Source organism: Miniopterus natalensis, chromosome 5 (genome assembly GCF_054644295.1).
Source record: "Miniopterus natalensis isolate mMinNat1 chromosome 5, mMinNat1.hap1, whole genome shotgun sequence".
Taxonomy (NCBI): domain Eukaryota; kingdom Metazoa; phylum Chordata; class Mammalia; order Chiroptera; family Miniopteridae; genus Miniopterus; species Miniopterus natalensis.
The window spans coordinates 14,572,781-14,599,841 of NC_142085.1; the positions used below are offsets into that span (position 1 = coordinate 14,572,781).

Consider the following 27,061-nt stretch of genomic DNA (forward strand, 5'->3'; position numbering starts at 1 on the left):
GGCTCTGGCGGTGACCGGCATGGCTGCAGCGCCACCTTGTGGCCGCGGGAGGGACAACGCCCCCACAGCACCAGGCCGAGGAAGGCGGCTGCGGCGCCAGCTTTCCCAGCCGGGCTGCGGAGTTGGGGGGAACCAGGTGCCGGGTTGGTTCCCTCCTCTCTGTATCCCCCTACCCTGACCCCCCACCGGGGGCATTTGAACTCTGTACCCAGAAGCAGCCCACTGGGTCGAATCCTCCCGGTCTCCATCAGCCCCAGACCCACTCGAGAGACAGGACAAGCGGATACAAAGCACAGTGTTTACTAAAGGCACAAAGTGGGGAGCCTGGAGGGGAGCTGCTCTTCCAGCAGTGACCCCACACTAAACTGAACCCAACGCCCCCTCTGCCGGCCACCCCCGCCCTCACACCACCTGGTGGAGAGCTGTTAGCACCAAAGGGGGGCTGGGGGTGCCCCACCTGTGTGAGGGGGCAGCCAGGCTGGAGGACCGGCTTGTTGCCATCTGAGTCCCCGGAAAAGCAGGCCTGGGCACCCCCTGAACCAGTCACTGTTTCAGAGAAGGAACTTCCTGACCACCACCCCCAATGCATCCTCCTTCGTTGGTGGGGGTGAGGAGCTCAGGCTCAGAAGACAGGACCCTCCTAGGACCTCTTCTTACCTCCAGCACACCCCCGGAGCCAGGTTGAAGACCTATTCCTGCCCAGCCCCATCAAGAGGGCTGCCCCCGGGGAGCACTGAGCCGGGTGGGGGCTTCTTCTGACCCCACAGGCTGCCAAGCGGGCACTAAGTCCAAACAAGGGGCCAACAGGGAGGAGTGAGGCATGGCAGGTGGCTACTTCACACACAAGTGCAGCCCAGAGGGGGGAGGGAGGCCGCCTGGCCCTCCCAGCCTCCAGGCCTGCCCCATTCCCCAGGGTCACAGCACATCGCCCTCCTCCATGCTGAAGCTGCTCCTGCGGCTGCTGGCCTTGGAGGCCTCAGGGGACATGGTGGAGAAGAGGGGATCGGAGGCTAGTGGCAGCAGTGAGTTGTCCAGGAGCATGAGGTCCAGGTCCTTCTTGGATAGGTTGGGGAACAGGGAGCCATGCTCTGGCCCCAGAGGTTCAGGGTAGCCTGGGGGCCCTTCATCGCCTCCGCCCCCAAAGCTCAGGCTGTGGCTTAAGTCCAGATGGTGGAATGGGGATGGTGGCTGGGGTGGCTGGGCTGGTGGGGGTAGCGGGGCCTGGGGGGGCAGAGCTGGCAGTGACTCAGGGTCAGGGACCTCGGCCCCCAACAGCAGGGCGTCCCCCGGGCCCTCCTCGCTGGGCAGCTCCTGCTTCACCACCTGCTGGGCCAGCTCAGCCATGTTCATGCCAGATGGGGAGGTGGTGGGGAGGCCGTGCACTCGAGCCTGCATCTCCAGCTCCTGTGGGTGGGGCAGACAGAGGGCTAAGGGCACACACCCATGGGCACCAGCTGCCCCCTGGACCCCTGCCATAGCCCTTGCCCCTCCCCCATGGCACCCAAGACCACAACAGGTCTCAGCATAGGGTAGCTCTAGAGTCTAGACCAGTGTTTTATCAAACTATAAGTTGCAACTCATTAGTGGGCTGTGAAACCACTTAGTGAGTCTTGACCAGCTCTTTCTCTATTTTCCTTAATTGAAACAGACTTGCCTAGACTAGACTAGACTAGAAATTACCAGAATGCACTGCATCTATTAAGGATGAGGGCTCTTTGACGAAACTTTGATCTTTCACATTGAGTGTGGCTATGTGTGCTGGATTGTAATGTAAATTAGAGTATCTACTAAGAGACATAGGAAAAAAAGAGAAACAGAAATAGGAAAGTTTAAAAGCTTCAGTACAATTGCCCTTTATACAGATGACCAGCCTCAGGTCCAAAGCGGACAGAGGCCCTCACCACAGAGCCAGGACTAGACTAGGACTCTTGGCCCCAGGTGAGTCTCCCAAGCCTTTGTTCAGTTTGCCTCCTATGCTGATCCTTAGCATTACCCAACTCTCAGCCTCCCCCACACGGTAGGTCTGCACTCTCCTGCCCCCTAGAGGTTAGATATAAACATGTGCTTGCATTGATCAAGAAAACGTATGCAGGTCTGGCCGGGTGGCTCAGCGGTTGAGCATCCACCTAGCATCCAGGAGACCGCGTGCGGTTTGAGTGCCAGTCAGGGCACATGCGAGGTTACAGGCTCAATCCCCAGTGGGGGGCGTGCAGGAGGCAGCCAATCAATGACTCTCTCTCATCATTGACGTTTCTATCTCTCTCTCCCCCTCTCCCTTTCTCTCTCTGAAATCAATAAAGATATTTTAAAAAAGAAGAAAAGAAAATATATGCAGAAGTGATAAGTGTCACCTGAAGAGTAACATATGGCTTTAAGAGCCAGTCTAGATGTACCTGCCCATCGCCCTTGGTCCCAGAATGAAGGTCTCACAGAACAGAACCTCCAGCTGATATTTGCTGCTTAAAGTTGCTGGGAATGTTTGTTACCAAAACAACATCCTGACTGATACATCTTCCTTTCTCATGGCATCATTCCCATGACCTCAGTGTAAGCCCTGCCCCTGAGGTCAAGATCCAGGCCAGGGGCCAGGAATCAGAGCTACCCAAGAAATCCAAGTTCAGGGCCCAGACCTGGATGCGGAGCCAGAGCTGCTTGTTGGTCATCTCCAGGCGCCGAGAGTGGTTCTCAAGCTCCCGGGACTTCTGCAGGTCCTTCTGCATCCTCCGGATGTAATCGACAGAGGCTTTGAGGATGGTGCCCTTGTTCCAGCGCACATCCCTGCAGGCCAGCAGAACCAGAGTGCATGCTCAGGGTAGCCAAGTATTTGCCATGCACTCGGTGGAAATAAATCCCTGCTTTGGTTTCAGAAGCCGATGTCACCTGTCCCAACTTTGCTCACAAACCCCAGAACCAGCCAACCCCTATCTGAGGATGAGGCTGATCTACATATGCACAGAGCAGGCCCTCCCAGGTGACTTTGTAGCCACTATCCACCTCACTAATCCCATGGAACCAAACCATTCAGAATAGCCTCCTTCCCTAGGCCTTCCATTTCTGCCACCAAAACCCATACCTGTCCTTGACCCTCACTACTCCTACCCCTGGACCACCTCTGTACCAGTCCAATGTCCTCAACAAACTTTTCCAGCATGGTTCCTCCTCCAGGAAGCCTCCCTGACCCAGCCTCACTTCCAAACATTTGCTCATCTGTCTTGAGTTTCCTGATTTGGGTGAAGGATGATCTTTTTTCCCCAAATAGTTGATAAGCTCTTAGGAGGCAGCAATCAAGGGATTCTCTTCCCTCCCTTCCCTCTGGCAACCACCATGGGGCTGGCAGTTCCAGCTCCTACCCAGCCCCTATCCTTCCCCCAGAAACCCAGCTCACAGATCGTTGGCCTTGGGGATCAGCATTCCCAACTCCTTGATGCGGTCGTTAATGTTGAACCTCCGTCTCCTTTCAACTAAAGGTAACAAATTCCGGAGGGAGCAATTAGAGGCAGGAGAACCTCACCTGGGGAGAAGGGCCCAGCCCAAGGAGGGGTGCCTTAGCCCTTCTGGGAAGTAACACGTGCCCAAAGAAACGGGATTTCTACGGGGTGAGGGGGTCTGGCGCAAGCCAGGCACAATCAGGGGCTCTGCAATGAGGGCTTGCAGGTCAAGCTGCCTGGGTTAGGACGCCCCCCACAGCCCAGGACTCCTTCCCAGGAATTCCCAGGTTCCACACCCAAAATAAAACAATCTAATAAACTCATTCACTCTGAAGTGCTGGGGATTTCATGAATATCTCTTCTGTGGAGCCCCTCTCCCACCCCTTCCAGAACAGGGCAGTCTGAATCAACCTGGTCCTGCCAAAGGCCTTGGGTAGGGAAGGCTTCCTGGAGCCTGGGCAGAGATGGAGGCAGGGGAAGGGGCTGGGTGGGGAGGACTCACTTAGGTTGTGATTGTCCTTCTTCTGCCGCTCCTTGGCCAGGGCCCGGCTCTCAGCATCTGGAGGCCAGGAGAGAAGCAAGGAGGAGCTGGGAGGGAGGTAGAGGAGGAGGGGGAGGAGAGGGCCAGAACACAGGGAGGCAGGTAGGTGGTACCTGTAAGCTCTCGCTTCTGGGTCAGGTCAGCTGGGCAGGAGCTGCTGGTGACACCCACCAGTGAGGCTGTGACCTGAGGGTCACCACTGTACACGTTCAGGTGGCTGGTGGACAGCGGCAGCTGCGGGGCGAGGTGGGGAGAGGGACCCGGTAAGCAGTCCCCTCTCCGTGAGGTGTCTTCCCCAGGGCCCACGAGCTGGGGGAAGCTGTTCTATTGTCACCCGGGCACAGCTTTAAGGGATCTGCTGCCAACAGCAGGGATGTCAGAATTCACCCTGGGCCTCTTCAGGCAGAGATTCCACCTGAAAGTCTGCAGAGTCCAGAGCTAGATAAGATGCAGGCCCTTAGGAGCTCCAGCCTATACACCGGACCTTGGAGGAGACTGATCAGCCAGGTACTAGAGAGAGAGGATTTGCGCCCTAGGCATTAGGAGGTCCAAGGGCAGGGCACCTAATCTATTCCCAAGCTTCTCCAAGGTATCCTGGAGGTGTGGAACTTGAGTCCTGAGCAGAGCTGTGAGGAAGATCCTACAGGCTGGTGGGGGAAGGGGAGGGGGGGTGGCAGGGGCTGGACAGAGTGTGGTTGTCACCGCAGCTCAAGCTGCAGGAATATAGTGTGATTCAGACTGGGCAAGAGGTGAGGCTGGATCCTGGAGTGCTGGGTTCAACTTGCAAAGACCCTAGGATTGGGGGATGGGTAGCCAGTGGGGGTTTAAGCAAGTGCCTGACAGGAACAGATCTGAGCTCTGGAAAGATCTCCCCAGCTCCTGCCACAGAAACATACAGAGCAGATCACAGGCCCAGAACCCTACAAGGTCCGCAGGTGCCCTACAGGGCACAGAGACCACTAAAGGGACCAGACACTTGTGCCCGCCCTCCCCCTCTCCCTCCCTCTCTCCTTTCCTAGACCTTGGTGCCCTTGCTGGCAGTAGGTTTCGGACCCAACTGGCCCTGGCCAGCTCCTGCTGAGCCACCGGACAACGTCACAGGGCGCGGGGATTGAGGAATGACTCCTTAAGTCCTCACTGCAAGAACTGGGGGTTTCCCCATGGTGGCAATGGGCTGGAGCCAGGATCAGAGTAACAGGCTCAGGTCCGAGGGGCAGCAGTGAACAGCTGAGGTTCAAGACCTCCAAAAAAGGGGTGGGGCCACCTGCAATTCCACCTGCTCAGTGTGAATACCTGTCACCTTTATGCACAGCTAGCCCCCAATCTCTTGTCTTATCTAATCTTCCCACAATCCTGGGAGTAGAAGGTATCCTCCCTACTTTGCAGCTAACAGCACAGGCTCAGAACAGTTAAGAGACTTCCCAAGGTCACAGCCAAAGCCAGAGCCAGGCCTCGGATTCCAAGCCTGGCTCCTTCCCACCTACTGCCCAGGAGGCCCAGGGAGCGTTCAGCTGCCAGAGGCTGCTAGAGGAAGGGGACAGAGCCAACCCATGTCCCTCGCCCCATGGAGTGAGGGGCACAAGCCTGTGCCCACTGGGCCCTAGGCCTGGTAGAGGACGGGAGCCCCAGGTCCCAAAGGAAGTCACCAGCTTTGGGCCTCCCTGTGGCCACACTGCTGCCCCCAGGAATGCTCCCCCACCAGGGTGAAGCCGAGCACCGGTGCTTCCTGCCCCCACCCCACCAGGAAGCTCCCCCGCCCGTGCCCAGGCACCTCTCCCAGCTGAAGCCCCATCATGTCTGCAGGCTGGGTGAGTCGCTCTGGGTTCATACTTCTCCTGGGCCCTGGGCCCTCACTGCATGATTTGGTGGAGGTGAACCAGTTCTGGTTCTCTCCCGACTCAGAGCCAGGTAGGGCCTCTGCCCCTCCCTCTGACACAGCGGCCCCTCCCTCCGAGGCAGCTGCCCCACCCTGGCCAGCGGTACCGTATTGGGCATCTGGGATTCAGGATTGATGAAGCCCAGGACATCGTCCAGACACATAATGTTGTCGATGACGTCAAACTGAAAGAGAGAAAAGTCTGCCTGGGGAAGGCCCACCAGGAGAGGGGCAGGGAAGGGGCCTTGGACTGCCCCTGACCGGAGGGCACCTTGCAGCCCACCTTACTCAACCTACTCATCTGGGGGAGAGGGAAACAGCCCAGAGAGAAGAGGAGCTCTGAGGTCCACAGGCCCCAGGGCCCAGGCCAGGTCTCTTCCCAAGGAGCCGAGTCGCCTGGGGGGATCGCTTTATACACTTCTGTCTGCACCTGGCTATGCAGGTGTGCTGGGCTTTCCTGTAGGAGTCTCCTAGCAAACTGGGCTCCCTGAGGACAGGGCCGTGTCCCCCTCAGACTGGGGACCCTGAGGGCAGGGCTGTGTCTCTCCTCAGACTGGGACTCCCCAAGGGCAGCGCCTTGCCTCCACCATTAGACCAGGGGTCCCAGGAGCACAGCACCTGGCATGAGCTCTGTTGGCGGCAGCCACTGGCCAGCTCCCCTCACTCACCTCCCTCTCAGGGTTGGAGCCAATGTGCAGCATGGCCATGGGACTGTTGGGCGCACTGTTGCCCGCTGAGGAGGACACCACGTGGCCAGCCCGCACCCCAGGGGAGGCGGCTGGCAGGGGCTTCGGGGAGCCCTGGGCAGGGCTGATGTGGGCAGCAAACTTGTTCCCGTAGGTCTCAGACAGGTACTCCCGCACCTTCTGGTCCCGGGACTGCTGCAGGTGGTAGGAGGTGGGGTTCTCCAGGTAGGACTGCACCTGTGAGGGGAGACGGCAGGGCTCTAGGGTGTCCTAGGACCAGGGCAGGAGGGGACAGCCGGAGCAGGCCTACCTTCAGCACCTCCCCAGGCACAGGCGGTGGAGACTGGAAGTGGACAGGGGTGCTGATGGCCGGAGTGGGCGGCCCCCCCAGCTGCTGCTGCTGCTGCTGCTGCTGTTGCATGTAGTGCATGACAGCCTGCTGCTGCATGCGCTCCCGCTGCTCCTCCTGCTGCGCCTGCTCCCGCATGAGCTGCATGCGCAGCCCGATGCGTGACGCCATGGCAGCTGCTGGTGCTGGCTCCCTGTGGACAGTGGGACAGGTCTGTGAGGCACGGAGGCTTGGGGGAAGGGCCAAGACAAGAGGGATCGCACCCACTGTACAGGAGAGGACACTGAGGCCCAGAGAAGGGAAGGGACTTGCTCACGGTTACTGAGCAAGGGAGTGACCCAGCTGAGGCTGGGGGACTAGTTTCCTGGGTCCTCGGGCAGAGTGGAGACTCCCGGCTTCACTCACTGCAGGTGGTCGGCCCCCAAAGCTGGCATCAACCTCACTCTGCTCTCTCAAGCCACATGGTGGCACTGTCAGATTTGCTCTCAGGTACATCCTCATTTGCCACCACCTAGCTGCCACCATTATCTGGCTTCCTGAAAGAGCTGCCTCAAGCTCAGACACCCCTCTTTTCTTGCCTCGCAAGATTCTACTCACAACTCAGGAATCAGAGGAATCCTGTTAAAGCGTAAGTCAGACCATATCCCTCCCTCTGCTCAGAACTCGCAGTGGCTCCCACCTCACTCAGTAAAAGCCGAAGCCCTTACCAGAAAAGGGCATCTAGGATCTGTGCCCACCTATGGACCCCTCTGACCCCATACCCTCCTGCTCTCCCCTGTTCCACCTGCTCTGGCCACCCCCAATCCCTCAAAGACACCAGGCATGCTCTGGCCTCAGGGCCTTTGCGCTTGCTCTTCCCTCTGCCTGGGACGCCCTTCCACTGGTACCAAGGTGGCTCATACCTTCATCTTCTCCAAAGCTCACAGACACTTTCAGAAACTTTCCATGACCACCTTATTTTCAATTGCAAAATCCCTACCTCTTTTATGTTTTTCCACATCACCTATCATCATCTTAAATGTTATGCATTTTTGCTTTAGTTCTTTCATTCACCGTCTATCTCTTTCTTACCAGGAATGCAAGCTCCCCCAAAGGCAGGCATTTTGTCTGTCTTTTCCCATTGTCCCTTTGGCCTCTAGCCCAGGGCCTGTGATGGCAGATGCTCTCTTTCAGTATGTGCGGGAACATTTGCTATTTACGAACCCGGCGCTGGCCACACAGCAGCAAGCCCACTGTAGTCCCTGAGCTCGTGGAGGCTACAGTCCAGTAGGAGAAAGGCAAGTCCACAGGCCATTACAGCCCTGTGCTGGGCGCCAGTCCTGCCAGGGCTCAGAGTGGGCTTCTCATCACCCAGCACATTGGCCTGATCTCTGATGGGATCATGTGGGACCGGGGACTACGGCCTCCAGGCCTAGTCTGGGAGGAGGGGGGACAGGACAAAATGAGTCTTGCAGCTGGGCCCACTCTGCCCCTAGCTCACTAAGTGACCCTGGTTATAGCCCTCCCTCTCTCTGAGCCTCCACTTCCCTGTGCGCAATATGATAGGGTTGGACCAGGGGATTTCTAAAGGCCCTCACAGCTGAGATGGGCTGAGATACTGAAAGGTGCAGGGCCCCTGCGGGTGCCCAGCCTCCATATACATCCTGGCAGGGGCTGGAGGGTCCCATTCCAGGGATATTGCAAAAGGCAGCTTACTTCATGGTTGAGCAAATGCTATCAAACAGCAGGCATGGGCTTGAATCCCAGTTCTGCTGCTTCTTTGATGTGTGACCTTGGGCGAGTCACTTAACCTCTCTGAGCCTCAGTTTCCTCATCTGTAAAAAGTTTCTACTTTACAAGATTAGTCAGAGTATTAGGTAACAATAATGTGTCTTGAGCAGTACTTGGCACTTGGGAGGCTGAGTGGGTGAATAATGGATGGGCACAGACTGGCAGGGTCAGCTGCACTGCAGACCAGAGCCAGAGCTGCACCTTAGGGCCTAAGACTGAGCCTGAGACCTCTGCGGGTGGCAAAGGAAAGCAGTACGGGCTGACAGGCTTTGTCAAATGCCAGACACCAGACCTAAGCATGAGCGGGAGGTACTGGCCAAGATTCCGTGTACTGGCCGGCACGGGCGTAACGGCGATCTGCGTCTGTGTGAGCACTTACTGTGCGCGGGGTGCTGGGCGGGCCCTTTAACCTCCAACAGCCCCACGAGGCAGTTTGAGTTATTATGCCCCTTTTGCAGAGAAGGGAAACAGAGGCACAGGGAAGCCAAGGGTCTTGCAGTGAGGTCAAAGGCTGGTCCCCCATCCCAGGGCATCCGGCTCTCTGGCCCATGCTGGGGGTGTCTGGAGACCACCACGTCTCCATGTGGAGCTGGGAAGGTTGCATGTCTGGTTGATCCACGGCCAGCTGTGGGGCCCAAGCCAGCTGACCCCCAGGCTCCGTCTACCACCACAACTGCTTCCCTACGGCACCATCTACCTCGAGGTCTGAGCACTCAACCACCCTCCCTCGCCACCGTCCTCCCTTCTCTGCCCTGCTACGCCAGGAATTAGTCAAGGGGCTGCCTCAGCCCAGGGGTCTCGCCCAGCTCCCAACAGGATCGTTCCCAGGGAGACAGGGGCAGACACCCCCCTTCTCTGTCCTGCAGCAGGGACATGGCTATAGCGGCCACCCCTTTCCTGTGCCCTTACAGAGGGGCAGCCTGTCTCCAGCTCCACTGTCCACCTCACACAGTCCCGTGGGCTCTGACCCCAGCCCAGCCATCCCCCCTCGCAGCTGCACTCACACTCACACTCACACAGCAGCACTGGGGAGCCCCTCCACCACAGGAACAACCTCACTTCAATTGGCCTCTGAGGGGAGGAGACTGGGCCTGGCAGTGCCAGCCGGCAAGGGAGACTGGGGGAGAAGGAGCCCCTTGTTTCTCTGACAAAGGGCTGGGCTAGAGCTGGCTCTGCCCAAGGAGACCCAATGGGCCCTGCTCAGCCCGTGCTGGCTGCCCCAGCTTCAGTCTGCTCGTGTGCCAGAGGGACGCAAGTCTCCCTGCACCACCACCCTAGGGTCTGTGTGTGCCTCCTAGGACAAGATATTGGAGACTGTGAACTGTGCGGGGTCTGTGTATCAAACGCTATGGGTGGTCTTAGCCTGGATGACTGGATGGCTCAGTGGCCCATTGTCAAAGTTGTCATTCCCTCACAGAGCTGCTCTTCCCACAAAGTCCCAGCCTCCTCCCCTGGCCCCTGGGCTGGGTGGGATGGGTGTGGGGTTGAGGAGGGACTTGAGAGGGTCAGAGGGCAGATGAGGTGGTCCAGGAGAGACCCTGGGCATGCTAACCACCTTCTTACCCCCCAAGCACACCTGCCCACTCTCCAAGCCAGAGAGACCATTCGTGGCCTCCCCAGTGCTGGGTCTTGACAGGAAGAACTGAGAGGAGGGACAAGGGAGCCAAAAGGCCCCAGGCATGGTGAACACACAATACAATACACAGATGTTGTATTATAGAACTGTACACCTGGAACCTATGTAATTTTATTAACCAATATCACCCCAATAAATTCCATTTAAAAAGTTTAAAAAGCCCTGCCGAGCGTGGCTCAGCGGTTGAGCATCAACCTAGGATCCAGGTGATCGGGGTTCGATTCCCGGTCAGGGCACATGCCCAGGTTGCAGGCTCGATCCCCAGTCGGGGGTGTGCAGGAGGCAGCCGATCAATGACTTTCTCATCATTGATGTTTCTCTCTCTCTCTCTCCCTCTCCTTTCCTCTCTCTGAAATCAATAAAGATATATTTTTAATAAATAAATAAATAAATAATAAAAAGTTAAAAAAAACAAAATGCTCCCAGACCCCTCCCACCATCTAACCTCCAGACCCATGGGACCTGGAAAGGGTCCACCGTGCATGTCCTCAGTAACGTCTCAGTAACACACACTGGGGCTGGAACTGAGTTGTGAAGAACCTTCTCCCTGGTCCCACCCCTGGGTAACACCCTCCTCCTTAAGGGACCAGGGGGTCTGATGCCCCAGAGAAGTCCTGCCCCTGCCCAGTTGCATAAAAATGTAGCAGGGGCTAAAGTTTCAGCCAAAAGAATGAGAGCCACCCCCATCTACACCCAGAACCCACAGGCCACTTCCTGCCACTCTTTACCTAGAACCTCCCACCCGACTTTACTCCTGCCCTAAGCTGACTCTGGGCTCTGGCTTAGTTATGACCAAAATGAGCTTCACAGTCCAACAGAATCGGCTGGAGCCCCTGCTCTGCCCAGACTGGCTGGGTGACTTTAGAAAAACCACCACGTAATCTCTCTGTGCCTTGGTTTTCTCCTTGGTAAAATGGAACCAATAACATCAGCTCCTCATGGGTTGTTGTGAGGATTCAAGGAGACTGAGTGTGCAGAAACGTCCTCAGCCGAGACTTGAGTCCCTGCTCCATTTTCCATGGGGCTGGGGAGGGGCAGGAATCCTCAGGGACAGGCCCTCGGATGCTCAGCAACAGGTGGCTGCTGGGCTCCCTCCTGGGGCAGGTTTCGCCCCAGCATGTGTGGGCCTCCCTCATCAGTCACTCACACCTCAGTGTGAACAGGCTGAGCAGGCCTCTCCTGAGGGATGATAGGACAGAGGAAGAGGAGATGCAAGGAGAAACCACTGGACCCCCTGCAGGAGAAAGAGGGCCCCAGAACAGAAGAGTCTCAGGCAGAGGAAAAGGGTCTCATACAGCAATGCGTGGAAAAAGCAAACTGCAGAGTGCGGCGTACAGCCTTGGGCCACCAGAGCAGAAAATGGGTAAATGTGTAGAATAGATCAGAGGACCAGAACGCCTCTTGAATGCTTGCCATGGGTCAGGGCTGTCTATGTGCTTTTCAAACATTAACTCATCTATTTTTCACAACAGCCCTATGAGGTCACTACTATTACTGCCCCCAATTTTCAGGGAGACGCTAAGGCACAGAGTAACTTGCCCAAGGTTTCACAGCTGATAAGCAGCAGAGTAGAAATTTGATCCACACAGCCTGGTTCACAGCCCCCACTCTTTATCCACTGTTCTGAGCTCCCCCAACACCCCAAACTGTTCAGAGTGGTTACCTCTGGGAAGGGGAGTAGGAACGGATGGTAGAGTGGGGAATGGTAAAGAGGGGTTTTCATAGTTTCTTATTCCATTTTCAAATCACTTATTCTTAGGATGTGAATATGTGTTACTTGTGTAATTCTTTTAAAACAAGGGAAAGGGAAAAAAGTTAAAAATAAAAATAAAACAAGGGAAAGGACCCAACCTGCTTCCAATCATGTCCAAAGTTGGGAGTCCCACCATGTCTACCTGGAGTCTGGCCCAAGCCCTGCCCTGCTCCGTGCCATGTTGTTAGGCTAGCCGAGGACCCTGGTTGAGGACACTGACTAGCCACCAGAGGCAAAGGGCCAAGGTCAGAAGCCACATGCCAATTGGAGTTCTAGGGCCGGGGCCCAGGGCCCATCTTAGTTTCCACTCTATCCCCAGACAAGAGCCTTCAGAGACAGCACCCACTTCATGCCCTTTACACTACTCTTAGCTGTGGCAGGTCCCTTCCACTGCTGGGCCCGGAACTGCCCTGGGGATTTGTCTGCCTTTCAGGTGACCCTTTAAAAGCAGAAAATGCACATGCGCCATGAGCCAGCAACTCAGTTCCTAACCGAAGGAGTACAGAAAAGCATCCATGTGCTCCGCGAGGAAATGCACTAAGATGGTCACAGCAGCTGTGGATGGCAGCCCACGCTGGAAAACACCTGGTGCCCATCCGCAGGAAAATGGGTAGAGAAGTGTGGTCTGTCCAAACACTAGAGTGCCACTCAAGGAAAGTCAACCCGCTACTGCTACACACAAGTCAGGTGACTCGCAGACATGATGTTGATGTTGATCGAAAGAAGCCAGACACAAAATGCATATGGCACGACCAATGTCTATAAAGTTCAGAAACGGGTGAAACAAATCGTCTGTTAGAAGTCAGGATCCTGGCTACCCCTGTGGCAGTGACTGGACAGGGCACAGGACAGCTTGGGGTGGGGGAGGGGAGGAATGTTCTGTAATTTGATGTGGGTGTTAGGGACACGGGAGTGTCAAGTTTATGAAAATGCATCCAGCTACTCACAATTTGTTTATCTACTCTGTGTTATACTTTCATTAAAAAAATTACATAAGAATAAGGGCAGACATTAAATAATTTAAAAGAAGAGTTGTACAAATTACCCTCCCACCCAAGTGTGGCTACGACCTTAAAGTTCCTTTGGTACCAGGCAGCTTCAACACAACTGCCCCGTGTAGCTGGGCACATCCTCTTTGGAGAAGCAACTGGCAGTACGTATCCAAGCCTCGGGGGAGTAATCCCAAATGCAGAAAAGACAACCATCATGTTATAGGGAGAAAAATCTAAAATAATCTCAGTGCGCAGCACTGGATGCTCACATAGAGTATGGTGTGTCCCTCCGATGGGCTATCATGTTTACAATAAGCAACGTGGGGATGCGTACGTCCAGTGACAAAATGTAGGGTGCAAACTGTATATAAAATCTGGTCACCATCCTGTACAAATATGTGCAGGCAAAAACCTCAGGGGGATACATAAAAATATTACTGACTTCTTTGGATGATGCAATTGTGTGTGTTTTTTCCTTTTTACCTTTTGGAATGTCGTTCTTTTTCTATAGTGAAATGTATCTCTTTCTAATTGGGAACAGTATTTTACACTAATAGCTAACGCTAATGGAGTATTTACTGTGCGCCAGGTATTGTTCAAAGCACCTTATTTAATTATCACAATTATTTCATGACGTGAGTACCAGTGCTGCCCCTCCCCCCCTTTACAGATGAGAAAACAGGCGCAGAGAGGTTGTCGCTGCCAAAGGTCACAGGGCTAATGAGTGGCAAGGCTGGACCCTGGCAAGTCTGGCTCCACCACCCTAAAGCCTCAGGTGCAGAGTTTGGCCTCAGTCCTGCACTTGAGGTGAGGGGGTGCCACATTTTATTTTGGGGGTGCCCACTGATCCCGACTATAATCAAAGAGTTTCAGTTGATCTCTTTCATCCAGCCTGGGGGCCAGAGAGTGCCTGGGATGATGAAACAGCCTGGAATCCCCAAACACAGGCAGAAAAAACTCTACCCTTCCTCAAAGGGCAGAGATAATTTCCTGTATTCCCAGAAAAACACATGTCTGGCGGCTGAAACAACAAAGTGTGTGAGCCCAGAGGCCAGGACGCCTGTTTAAGCCATTTATTACATTCTGTGCCTCTGTGGTTGGAAGAAGTTGTCTTCTGATCCAGTCTGTTACAAACTACCAGTTGCACGGGAACTGCGCTGTGCGGCGGAGGGAAATCAAACCGACCACCAAAGGAAGGCCTTCTGCACAGGTGCCCCGGCTCCCGGAGGCAGGGGAAGGGACCTCGTGACCTCCTGGGGGAACTTGCAGCCTTGGGAAGGGAAGAGAGAGAAAGATTCCAGGACTGGGCTTGTCTTGTTTGCTCTGAGCCCCCTCTGGCAGAGGAGGCCACAAAGGAGGCCAGATGAACAGGGAAACAGAACAAGTCTGTCTACAGAATCCCCACACCTTGGGACAAGGCCATTCCAAATTATCAAGGCGGTCGTGGGTCCCGCAGGGCCTGGGGGCATCAGCTGGGTCAGATCCAAAGAGAGCTAGGTGGGGAGGCATCATAAGATTCCCAGGAGCCAGCAGTCCTGCCCACAGGAGTCCGTGGGAACTTACCATCAATTCCTTGAGCCTGACTCAATGTCTGAGCCTGGCCTCAGTCTTTCCATCAGGCAAGTGGGGCTTGCCCACTAGGGCCACCTCTCCTACAGAGCTGGGATGCCTCTGCCAGGGTGAAAGCATGGAGCTACCACCATTCCATCACCATTCCATCACTGTCCATACCCACAGGGGGCATCCCTGGACAAGTCTCTTCTTCCTGTTTTGTTTCTCTTGAATTTTTTGAGAAAAGGGTCCCATCTACTCTCTCTCTCCCTCTTACACACCCACACACACACACCCACACACACACTCATGATGAAGGCCCCAGTCTGGGGCAGAGCAGTCTAGTGGTAACCCCAGCTCTTTCTCCCCAGATAAGACAGGGCAGGATGGCCTTAACCAGCTTTTCCCATTACTGGGCACCCTCTTTGCTTCCTCTCCAAATGCCTTGGGTTTTAAAGTTGTTTATTTTTTCACCCCAAAGCTTGTAGATCACGTAATCCACAGCAGTGCTATGAGAGATGCATTGGACAATGAATGATCCCGCCTCTGGGTTCTGAAGAGATGACAGTAGGCGGGCACTCAGCACGCAGGAGGTGCTTACTAAGGCGGTGGGTGCTACATTGCCAGACCCAGCCGCCCTGAGGTCCTGAAGGCAGCAGAGGGGCGCTTTCCACTGTGCAGACAGAGGCCACACTTGCCCCTGGGCATGTGCGTTATTTGATTGGAAGGCATTTGGTGCGGAACAGGAATAAGGTCAGTGGTTCATGCTTCTAACATTTTCATTTTAACATCCTGGCCTTTTTCCCTTGTATTGAGGTATAATTTATCCCAGTGAAATGCACAGATTAAAGTGTATAGCTCGACGTGCTTTTTTTTTAATCCTCACCCAAGTATATTATTTTTTTCCATTGATTTTCAGAGAGAGTGGAAAGAATGAGGGGAGGAGGGGGGCGGGAGGGAGAGAGAGAGAGAGAGAGAGAGAGAAACATCAATCTAAAAGAGACACATCGATTGACTGCCTCCCACACAGGCCCCAACTGGGGGCCAGGGATGGAGCCTGCAACCCAGGTACGTGCCCTTGACCAGGAATCAAACCCAAGACCCTTCTGTGTGCAGGCCAACGCTCTAACCACTGAGCCACGCCAGCCAGAGCTCGATGCACTTTTACAGGTGCGCACATACATGTAACCACCACCTAGATCAAGATGGAGAATGTTTCCATTCTCTGGAAAGCTCCCTCTAGGACCCTCTCCCAGAGGGACACTTGGTCTGACCTCCATCGCCATGGCCACATGTCACCTGACCTTGGACAGACATAAAGGCTATCGTGCAGGATGTGGTCCTCTGTATCTTTCTGCCCCATAAACTGCCAAGTGGGAACACTCTTGGCGCAGGCTGATCAACCCCTATTTGTGATGAATAAGACTGGGGAGCACACAGTCAATTACAGGAGGAAGCTAAGGCCCCAAAAGGGTGAAGCAGAGCAAGACTCAAACCCAGGAGCACTCCGCTCGGCCATGCTGGCATCTGCCTCTCCAGGACCCAGTGCAGGGTTCTGCAGGAGGCTGCAAGGCTGAGGGGAGGGCAGTGCAGTCAGGAGTTGATTTTGAATCTCTGTTGAACACAAGTGGGAGGTGGGGAAGAGGGAAAGGAAGGAGAGGTGAGGTGAAGGGATGCCACGGGAGTTCCCAGCCCACTTAGTGGCCTCCAGTGCTCACAGCTCATCAGCCACACATCCCAGCTCAATCCCACTGGAAAGGGTAGGAGCTGGCACCTCCTGGCTGGTAGGCCTATTGGCCCGGGGCAAAGCAGGGCAATTATGCAGCAGAGGGGGCAGCTTCGAAGGCAATCCCAGACCAGACAGGAGCCATCCTGTCCCATAGGGTCTAGCTGGACCCTGGCATGAGGCCAGCCCCAGGAGAACTGCAACTGGGCTTTGAAGGACAGTGGGGACAGGGCGACATGTAGCTGAGGGAAGCATGCAGAGGAAAAACAAAAAAGGTCCTGAGTGGTGTCCACCCTTGTGACATGCATAGATACAGCCCAGCCACACATGCAGTCTCTCTCTTTCCCTCTCTCTCTCTCTCCCCCATACACACACACACACACCAGATCCCGAACCCTGCCCCTCAATGGGCAGCTGCCTTTCTCCTGGGTTCAACTGGGGCAAGGGCCTCTCTCTCCCTTGCTCCCCTGCACGCCCCTCCTGGTCACCTGGTGCACTTGAGCATCCTGCCTGCATCCACGCTGCTTTGTTCTCTGGTTGTTTCCTGGCCACCTACCAGTCTCCCCACCTGCAAGGAAGCTTCCAGAGCAATCACCTTTCTTCTTCTGGAATCACGCCCCCCCACCCAATCGCACCCCTCAGACTTCCCAGAATGAGACCCCGGGCCTTCAGAGGCTGCTTGTCCAATGACCCAACACCTGCTCAGTTATCACCACTCTTTCCTGCAGCAAACACTCCCCGAGTCCCTATGGTGGACCAGACACTGTGCTGGTCCATAGGACCTTCTGCCGGATCTCCCTCTACAAACATCTCATGGGACAAATAGCACCTCCGGCAGACGAGAAAGCCAAGACTCAAAAAGTGACCTGCCCGAGGTCACACTACAAGAACACAGCGGAGTGAGGGTGCAAGCCCAGGTCTCTCTCAGGTGTGTGTCCACCACCAGCTCTAGCATGGGTGAGGAAGCCAGGGCCTGCAGGGAAGACCCATGGAGATGGATTTATTGCGGTAGCCTTAGGGACCCAGCCTTTGCTTTTTCACCTGCAGGCTGCTTGGACAGGGAGGGCTGGTTGACTCCAGTATGAGAGGACGCAGGCAACAGGGCCACAGAGGACACACAGCCACAAGTGGAGTGGCTCTGGCTCCCATCTGAGGGCTCCTATCCCAGCCCCAGTGCAGCAGCCACCCCACTCCTGCCCTCCCTGCCCCAGGCCCGGCCCACAGACCCACCAGTGCCTGTCCCTGCATGCTCTTGGGGGCTCCTTTCCTCCATCACTTGCACCCACTTGCCTCTCCAGTCTCCCTGCAGCTTGGACACTGCAAATGAATTCCTACTATTTGGCTCCCTTTGTAAGAGTTTCCTCTGCCTCTGAGTACTTTGAAAACAACCTCTTTATAACTGGAGACTCCAGGCTTTGCTAAATTAAAGAAGACACTGGAAGAGGGGAAGGGACAGGAAGGTGGGGAAAACACCTATAAGCAGGGACAATTGCATTAAGTTCACAGAAGGTGGCCTATTATCTCTTATCTCCCAGTACAACCAACAGGTTTACTATGTACCAACCAGGCAAAGGGAGCAACTGAAGCACAGAGAGGCCGACAACTAGCTGAGGGTCACGCAGCTGGTAGGCAGAGGATCTGGGCACCTGGTCAGGGAGTCTACACTCTCAGTCTCTGCCTACACAGGGTCCTGAGCGCATGGAGCACAGCAGTGTGCTAGCAGGCTGCTAGCTGGGGAGTCTGTCTGAAGAGGGCCTGAGGAGGCAGGTAAGGGGTCTTTTAAGCCCATTAGTGGAGGGGCCCTGGGTTAGGAAGGTGGGGCAGGACATGGGCCCACTCCGCTCTGGCCTCCTCCAGCACTGTTCTCCATTCAGTCCCTCCTTCCCCTCATGCACGGCCCATCCTCCCATCCCTAGAACCAGCCAAGGCTGCCCCCTGCAGTTCCCTGACAGCTGTGGTCCATCCCCCTCACCCATCCCCCTCAGCTGCATCTGGTCCTTCTGAGTCTGCTCTCCAGCAAACAGTGGGGTTTAGCAGAAAGTGCTCTGGACACTGACAGACCAGAGTTCAAATCTCACTTTGCTGCTTATCGTCTATGTGACCAGGAGAGGTTCTTAACCTCTCAGAGCCTCAGTTTCCCCATCTGAGGGGATCAAAAGAGCTGAAGTGGGTGACGTGCCTGGCACCTAGGGAGTGGTCAACAAGTGTCAGCTCCCTGGCCAGGTGAGCATCGTCAATTTGGATGGAGTTTAGATGGGAGTGGGAGGGCCTTTTAAGTCCTTGCCACTCAAAGTGTGATTCCCCAGGCATCGCATCCCCTGGGAGGTTGTTAGAAATGCAGACTCAGACCCCAGCCTAGCCCTACTGCATCAGAGCCTGTGCTTTACTATGGCATCCTAGGAGACATGCAGGCCATTGAGTCACTCTGCTTGCAGACTTCTGGAGTCTTGGCCACCTGGTTCTAAGCATGACCACTGGTGACAGGTAGGAGGGGACAGCAGGGAGGTACAGGTTCCTGGTGAAGTGAGACACTGTAAGAGTCAGGCAGAGCCCTTCTGAGCCCCATGGTGAACCTGACCAAACAGCCCTGACTCAGGCCCAGGAGTCAAGGTGGAGGCTGAACTCAGGGCTCCAGGCCAGCTCCACTCTGGGCACTCACTGGTGCAGAGGCACAGTTCAGGCCTGTGGAGAAACAGCCTGGAAGCTGACATGGTTACCAATGGAAAGGCAACCCAGACAGGCTATGTGAGACACACACACATACACACACACACGCACCATTGCACATACATGTACACTTAATATCTCAGCACACCACCCAGCACCTTCCTGCCCTAAGAGCAGCTCCAGCAGAGAGCAGACGACCTTGAGAACAGTGTGTGCCCCCTGCAGCTGGCCTAGAAGACCACTCTTTTTTTTTTTTTTTAAGATTTTTTATTGATTTTTAAGAGAGAGAGGAAGGGAGAGGGAGAGGGAGAGAAACATCAATGTGAGAGCGGAACATCAATTGGCTGTCTCCTGAACACCCCCTACTGGGGATAGAGCTCACAACCTGGGCATGTGCCCTGGCCAGGAATTGAACCAGCAACCTTTTGGTGCATAGGATGATATTCAACCAACCGAGCCACCCCGACCAGGGCTAGGAGACCACTCTTCCCTCCACACTGTTTCGTCCCTCCCTCTCACCTCTCTAAGCCCCAAATCCATCTGAGCAATGAGAAATCCAAGTCCTGCTCACTTGAGGTTGACAAGGACCCACATTTTAATTGTCTGCCTGCAACATGCCTGCTGATCTACACCCCCCCATGCATGAAACTGACCACCGCAGGTTGCTGGCGAGTAAAAAGCAGGATGGAGCTCTGGCCGCATGTTCCCCTGAGAGGCAGCAACACACAATGGAGGCTGTGACCATCTCCCACACACGCTCACACAGAACAAAAGCAGAGCCCATCCTCACCCCGACCACACAGCTGCAGTGGGGTAGAGCCCCCACCCACCCTACCCACAGATGGGTGACAGCTACACTCCCATCTTTAGTTCAGAAACACACACCTCACTGACCTCGTTCACTACCGCAGATGGGACTGCCAGGGGCCCCCAGGCTCACGGTGTCCAAAGAAACCCTAAAATGTGGGGCCAGAACTCAAGCAGGCCTAGGAGGCCCAAGAAAGGACCATGGACAAGGGGGGTCAGTTGGGGCTGCTGCAGGGTATGTGATACCACAGGTTGTGAAAAGGCCCTTGGCCCCAAAATATCTACCCCCGGGTCTGGAAATCCCTCCCAACCCTTTGAGAATCACTGTCAGGAGAGGCTCCCACCTGAAGCTCTCGTCAGCTAACACCCCTGGGAGAGGCGGCTGATAGCTGGCCTGAGAGTGGCGAAAGATGGGCAGGGGGAGGGGAGGCCCAGATGGGCAGTGCTCAAAGCTGTGACCATCACCTCACCAGGGCTGCCCTGCCTGTGAGCTCCTGCCAGGAGGGGGCACTGTCCTCCCAACCTCCCAGAAAGCTTCTTCCCCAGAAGCCAGTTCTCTTGGCCAAGGAGGGGTAGGTCCAGCAAGGGGAGGGGCCTTAAGCACCCACCCCCCCATACATTCCAGGGGAAATCAAGCCCTGTCCTAACTGTCTCCATGAGGAAGGCAAAGTGCTGGGGATCCGGAGGGGTTGGGAGCACCGAGAGAAGGGAGGTGGGGGGACAGGCGGGGGAATTAACCAGGTTCCAAAATAGCACAGTTGGTTCTGCCTGGCTTCACCCTGCGCAACGTCTGGCAGCTTCTGCTTTCAGTCTGACTCACGACTTGTGCGGGTAGGACAGGGCGGCCAGTGCAGGCAGAGGCCTCTGGATAACCACAGACTTCTCCCTCCCTACACGCACCTATGGCCAGGCCTCCTGCCCTGCCCTGCCCATAAGCTGGGCTTCTGGGGACAGTTGCTAGGGGCACAAAACCCAGGAGCTCACTCGTAACGGTCCTATCCCAGCCCTCACCCACCCAGGGCTTCCCCAGTCATGGCAGCTGCCCCAGCCCCAGAACTTGGGTTTGCTCCTGTCCTGCCAGGTAACCTCTGCTGGCACCGCCCCCATCTCCATGGGGAAGTCAGAGAGACCTGCTCTGAAGACCAACCTGTCCCCCCACAGGAGGAATGACCTCCGCAGCTACAGTCCCACAAGCCAAAGAAGTGAGTGAGCTGCTCCACCAGCGCTACTCCCCCAGAGGCATGAGAGAAACAGCGGTCTTCCTCTCTAACTGCACGGAGCAGCTCATGCACCCCTTTTTTCTGTCCTTAAACTCCACAAGCAACACTGTGCCCTTGGCTGGGCAGAGAGAGGAACCGAGTACCCTGTTTCTGTGCGTGTTGGGTGGGGAGGGGTATCAGTAACCTCACTCTCCCCTTTCATCATCTCACATCTCCGAGCCCCCTCCTCCTCAGCTCCCCCCTGGGAGGCAGCTGCCTTGTACTCACTCCTTCCAGATCAAAGATGCTGAAGCCCCAACCTGAGACTCCAGCCCAGAGCCTTATCATCACCCTCGGTCCCTGTGCAAACCATGCAAATTGTCCCTGTCCTCCCAGCTCTCATGCCAACTCCTGCCCGGAATAAGTACAGCCACCTTTCTATCCAAGTGGGACAGGTACAGAGTGGCTGTGTGCTCTGCCAGCACAGGCCCTGTCCACGGGCTGGGGGGTAGACGGCACTAGTCAGATGCGGGCGGGGGGGGGGGGGGAGACACATCAAAGGGAAAAGATTGGCCAGAACAAGCAGACAAAATCCTGCCCTGCCACCCTGGCACACGCACTGTGACCAGACCTGGTTTGCAAGTGAAAACATCAAGGGGAAAGGCTGTGGGTGGTGGGCAGAGAGCTGAGTGGAAGGGCCCAGGGTCTGGCACGCCTGCCTTTATAGCCCAACGTGGAGTTTCCAGTGTGAGTGGACCAGCCAGACCCAGCGCCTACCCCATCCCTGTTGCCTGTCCTTCCATCCCCACACCAGCAGGCTTAGTACACTCTGAGGCCTGCTCTTAACTCTTCCCATGCCCTCAGCCCCAGAAGCCATGAGGCTGTACAGCGTGAGTCTGGGGGAGGGGCGAGCAGTCGAGAGGGAGGAGGCCCCTCTCCAAGAAGCAGGTACCAGGCACAGCCTTCGCCAGGAACAAAGAGGGGTGCCCTTGAATAAACTGACTCCCCCCCCATTGCCCATGAATTGCATACTGTTCCACACAGAGATGCAGGGAGAGCACTAGAAGGTTCAGTACCGATGGACTACAAGGCAGCCGTGTGGAAGCCACGGAGCTAGTGGCCCCAGGAAGGGAAGAGGCACAGGCAGCGAGAGAAAGGAGAAGGAAGTCAGAGAAACCACCCCCGGCAATCACAGTCTAGATGCCAGAGCTGGGAGGGGACCTGAAGGAGGCTCCGGGCTATGCACTACCCAGCAGTCTGTCCCAGGCTCTAGGAGAGGATGCAGCGCAGACAGGCCCACATGCCTTGGACAGGGCCTGGAAAGGGCCGCCAGTGTCTGGCACATGGTAAGGACATTCACACTGGGACCCTTTCCTCCACTGTGAATGCCTGGAGGGATCCTGACAGCTTCCTCTTTCTCTCTGTGGCACCTGGCACATAGTAGGTGCTCCTTAAGGATTTGTTGAACACAATGAACGTGGTGACGGACCCCAGTGGGAAGGGTCTGTCCAGGGGAGCTGGGAGGGGGTGGCAGCTCCACAGGCCTGGAGAGAAGGGAGCTGTGGGGAAAGGGCTTGACAAGAGTCACATTCCAAGGGACCAGCCAGACCACCAGTCCTGGGTACAGTGAGTGCAGCAGAGGCTGTCAGGGCCCCAGCCACATCCCCTGGGTACTCAGTCAGCCAGCCCACCTGAGCCTCCCAGCTGCCAGCACCTGTATCCGTGCTAGAGCTAACGGAGGCAGCGCCCTGCTTTCGCTCAGCACCCCTTAGCCAAATAGTAAGGGGAGCAAGTGAATATACACCCTGTTCCCTCACCAGGCCCCACTGCGGGTAACTCTAAGGCTCCATCTACAAAGGTCCCCAAGGAGACTGGGCCTCAGGTGCCTGCATTAGCCACTGGTCCCTAACACACATTTTATTGGCTTCCTTCCCTCTCCTGTCTCACTAGTCTACCCCACTATCATTGCTTCCTGGGGTTACCTCCCCAGTAAACGGCCTGTACTCACACCCTTGTCTTAACCAAGGAGGCCTGAGGAAGCAGCTTTGACCTGAGATGAGCAGCTAACTCTAACGCTTAGAAAGAAAAGCCAATAAAGGGGCCAGAGTAAAATGAGGGCTGCCATCCTGTGGAGACTGGTGAAGCTGGTGCAGCAGCCAAGGGTGTACCTGGAAGTCTCCCACCTGTGGAAGGAAAGACCCCCCTCAGAAGCAGAGCTGGTAAGACGGAGAGGAGAAACAAGGACCTGACAGGGTTGCAAGTTACGTGACGAAGAAGCCTCCATCTCAGGGGTGGTGATAGCTACATTAGGTTATAGGAGGCAAATGCCTAGAAGACTAGAAGCCCAGCATTGCCTCCCGCCCCCAGGCTATACCTAGAACAGAACTACAGAACCCCAGCACTCTAGACCTCAGCAAGCCTGTTTACCCAGCAGCGCAGCTGTTACATTCCACGCTCACAACTCGGCACTGGGGACACCAAGGGAGGCTGATTGATTCCGCACTAAAAGCATGTGTTTTGAAGTAGGTACAGCTGAATCCCAGATCTGTTGCTTACTGTCTGCATGATCTTCAGCAACTTAGCTTCACGGGGTCCCAGTATCCTCCTAATAATGTCCATCTTGGAGAATTTCTGCAAGGATTAAATGTAAAACATCTAATATAGATCCTCAATAAATATTTGATGGATACGTGGATGAATGCATAGATATAACAGATGCATGGGTGAGTATAATGTGTGCATGGATTAATCGATGGATGCATGCATGCATGGATTAATGGATGCATGGATGGATGGATAAATGTGTGGATGGATGGACAGATGATGAGTGGATGGGTAGATATTTGAAAGGCGACAAAAGAGAGAAGTACTTGTCTGTAGTCTGATTCCTGTCTAGTTAAATATCCCTTTTGGCCAAATGACAAGACAATGAAGGCCCATCATTCTATTTTGTCTGTTGGAGAAATCTGTGTCTCCATTTATCAGAGTGACAGATACAAAGTGAGGTCCTCCTCATGAGCCTTAACTGCTATGGGGGGAGGCTATAGGGCTATGTCAGATCAGAGGGCATCCTCCTGGCTCAGTCACCATCACACCCGTTCCCACCACGTGGTCCCACCATGCCCGTATCCCTTTCCCCTCAAATCCAACTCCACCCAACCCCTGCCCAGGGAAGGTGGGTCAGGGGCCAGGGAGAGGAAGGGGAAGCCAAACAAAAGCAGGGCAAAGGGGGGACAGGCCAGGCTGGCTGAGCAGAGGGAGCCAAGAGCAGAGTGTGGACAGGTGGGATGGGGTGAGCAGAGATCAGAGAGAAGGGACTGAAGAGCACAGAGAAGGGTTTATTGTCTTTGGAGAAAAAGAGAAAGAAAATAGCCCTGAGAGAACAAAGAAACAGAAGTAAAATGGACCGAGCAACAAACAAATGTCATTCCCTGCTCCATGGCCCCCAGTGGCTCCCCACTGTCTGGCAAATAAAGTCCAAACTCCCTAGTCAGGACTTCAAGGCATCCAGGGTCCCTCCCCTCCCTAAACAAGCCTTGGGCTCAGCTTGGGGACCTCCTCACTCCCTCTCCCCAATAATCTGGGCCTCCAGGTGCTCCCCCTGCCCCCTCCCCCTTCCCACTGTCCAATCCCCACTCATCTCTGGAAGCCCTTGGACATGCCCACTCCTGTGGCCTTGGATGAAGATGTGTTGACTGGTAGTGGGAGTGGCACAAATGGAGAAAGATGAACCCAAGCAGAGTAAGGAAGGAGATGAGGCTCCAGGCTGGAGTGAGAGGGGGCCTAGCATTGCACAATCTGTGGTCACTGCAGAATGCCCTGTCCATTTGTTAAGAGGGCTAAGGTGGCACTGAAGGAGGGAACCAGGCCTCAAGTTCAGGACAGAGAGGGAACAGGAGGGAGGCTGAGGGAGAAAGAAGCATTTCAGCTCTGCCGAGCCCCAGGGAGTCAGGGTTCATGGAGTGGATAAGCTGAACGCAGAAAATGAGAAATGGGGCAACCCCCTAAAAGTTGTGTCTGGGTACCCTCCATGGCCTGAGAGGTGTGGGTGCAAGGCAGAGATAGGACCCCTCACAGCCTAGAGCTGGGCTGTTCCCTTGGCAGGCTCCCCAGCCTCAGACGCCCCTTCAGGCTGGGAAACCTGAGGACATGGAGCAGCTCAGGACGGACTCTCAAAATAGAACCAACCAGAGGCCTTAGCACCCCTGCCTGCAGTGAGGTCTAGGCTGAGGAAGGGGGGCTTCTCTGCCAGCCCATGGAGCACAGGCCCCAGCCCTGGCCACACCTCACCTCTACATTCCTGTGCCCTCCTAAGGAGTATAGGGGATATAGTGTAGGTGGAGCAGGGAAACTGAGGCACAGAGCTGGCCTCCAGCTCTGGAGACTTGCTTCACCTGTTCAGCCATCAGCACCATCCCTGAAAATTAACCATGATGCTTCACACAGCACATGGGGACCCTACTGTTCCAGGGTCTCTTTCCACCCTGGGGACATATACTTCTAGAAAGTTGCCTGTCTTGGTCCCTGAAGTTGCGCTGCCTTTCCCTGAGCCCTGACCTGGAGGCCTGTGTGTGGCAAGTAAAAGGTTCAGAGCACAGACTCGAGGCCCAAGGTTGTCTGGGCTAGACCCCAGCTCTGCCATTTGCTGGCTGTGACCTTGGGAAAATCACCGAAGCCTCAGTGCCCCATTTCCTCAGCAAATAGGAATAACACTCTTTGCTTTTGCACCTCACAGCTGATGGAGAAACAAACCTATTCCTCTGGCTCCTCAGGTATCGGAATGGTCTCAGGACACTCACACCCTAATGACCAGCCCTCTAGCTTCCTTCTTATGAGGGCCCAAGGCTCAGGCCCTGGCAAGGGGGTGCGAAGGAGCTGATGGAGCCACTGCTGTTGATAGAGCTGGTGCCAGGCTCATTGTAGGCACGGGGCCCTGGGCATACAATGGAGCTGTGTGTGCACCAAGTGTTACCCTGGAGCAGAGCTGGGCAGGCTGGCATCTAGGGTCAGGCCAGGAATTCATTTCCCTGGAGAGGGCCTCCCCACCCCCTCCCAGGCTGCACAGCCCTGTGGGGGGTGGGGGTCAGGCACCACCCTTTCCCCCAGGGAGCCCAGGCAGTGGAATGGGGACATGCCTGGCGGGCACTGGGGAATAGGGACTCCTTCAGACTGGGCTGCTCACTAGTGAGGTGTTTTGGACCCATTACGTAATCTGGAGCTGTGGCCTTCCCTGAGGGCAAAGATCTGTGGAGCCAGAAGAAGGTGCAAGAAAAGTTTGCTCCCCCCTCACTCGTCACTCCTCAGCCAGTTGGGCCCTGGGCTCAGCACCAGCCCGGGGCTGCGCTGGGAGAGGAGCCGCTCACTCCCCAGGGGAATGAGTCACCAGCTGGCTGCAGCCTGGACGGCAATGCGGGCAGGTGGAGCCTCTCACTCCCCTCCCCAGAGAGTCTTCTCGAGCTAGAAAACCACAGGGCTGCGATGGGTGCTGACCACGGCAGTCCAGCCCAGGCCAGGCTACTTCCTCGGGGGCAGGGGACCACCTACTGCCAGGATGCGAGGTCCTGAAGACCTCCTGCCCCACACTGACTCTAGCTGCAGCCATGGGTGACCCCCCAAAATGCCCCCAAGAGGGTGTCAGACTGCAGGCCAAGGCACCTAGTTACCCCTCGGTGAGAAACTGGGTCTGAGGCCAGGGAGGGGGGGAACATGGGCCTCTGGTGGGTGGGGAAAGGGGGGAGACCTGGCCACCCTATACCGGGCTGTGGCCAAAATTCGGAGATGTGGTCCTCTCCGTGATTCACTTCCCATTCTCCTCAGAGCCTGGGACAGGGGGCAGCAGGGGATAACTGCCTGACTCACACCCAGTCACAGCGACACAAATATGTGCCCGTATGGCTGCCGCCCACACTCCCAGAAGGTCACACACAAAAGTCACGGTGGTGGCCCCAGCCCAGTGGATACAGTTGGATGCCCACCCTTCGCCTCACACCTATAGGCCCCCACCTCTCCCGCTGAGCCACAGCTCAGCACAGCACATCCTGGTGCCCCAAGGAGCACCAGGGCACCCTACCGGGGCACTG

General features: G+C 55.7%; 1 protein-coding gene across 1 annotated transcript in view; it reads right to left on the reverse strand.

Annotated features, from left to right (window-relative positions):
- Nucleotides 1–284: 284 nt before the first annotated feature.
- The window catches only part of TFEB (transcription factor EB), a 46,599-nt gene continuing 19,822 nt past the window's right edge, over nt 285–27,061 (reverse strand). The window contains exons 2-9 of the mRNA XM_016212854.2: nt 6,842–7,073; nt 6,514–6,768; nt 5,953–6,030; nt 4,083–4,203; nt 3,931–3,987; nt 3,386–3,461; nt 2,631–2,778; nt 285–1,404 (exon numbers count right to left, since the gene is read on the reverse strand). Coding sequence (XP_016068340.1) covers nt 916–1,404; nt 2,631–2,778; nt 3,386–3,461; nt 3,931–3,987; nt 4,083–4,203; nt 5,953–6,030; nt 6,514–6,768; nt 6,842–7,051 — 1,434 coding nt within the window. The 5' untranslated portion in view covers nt 7,052–7,073 and the 3' untranslated portion in view covers nt 285–915. The remainder of the gene's footprint in view (nt 1,405–2,630; nt 2,779–3,385; nt 3,462–3,930; nt 3,988–4,082; nt 4,204–5,952; nt 6,031–6,513; nt 6,769–6,841; nt 7,074–27,061) is intronic.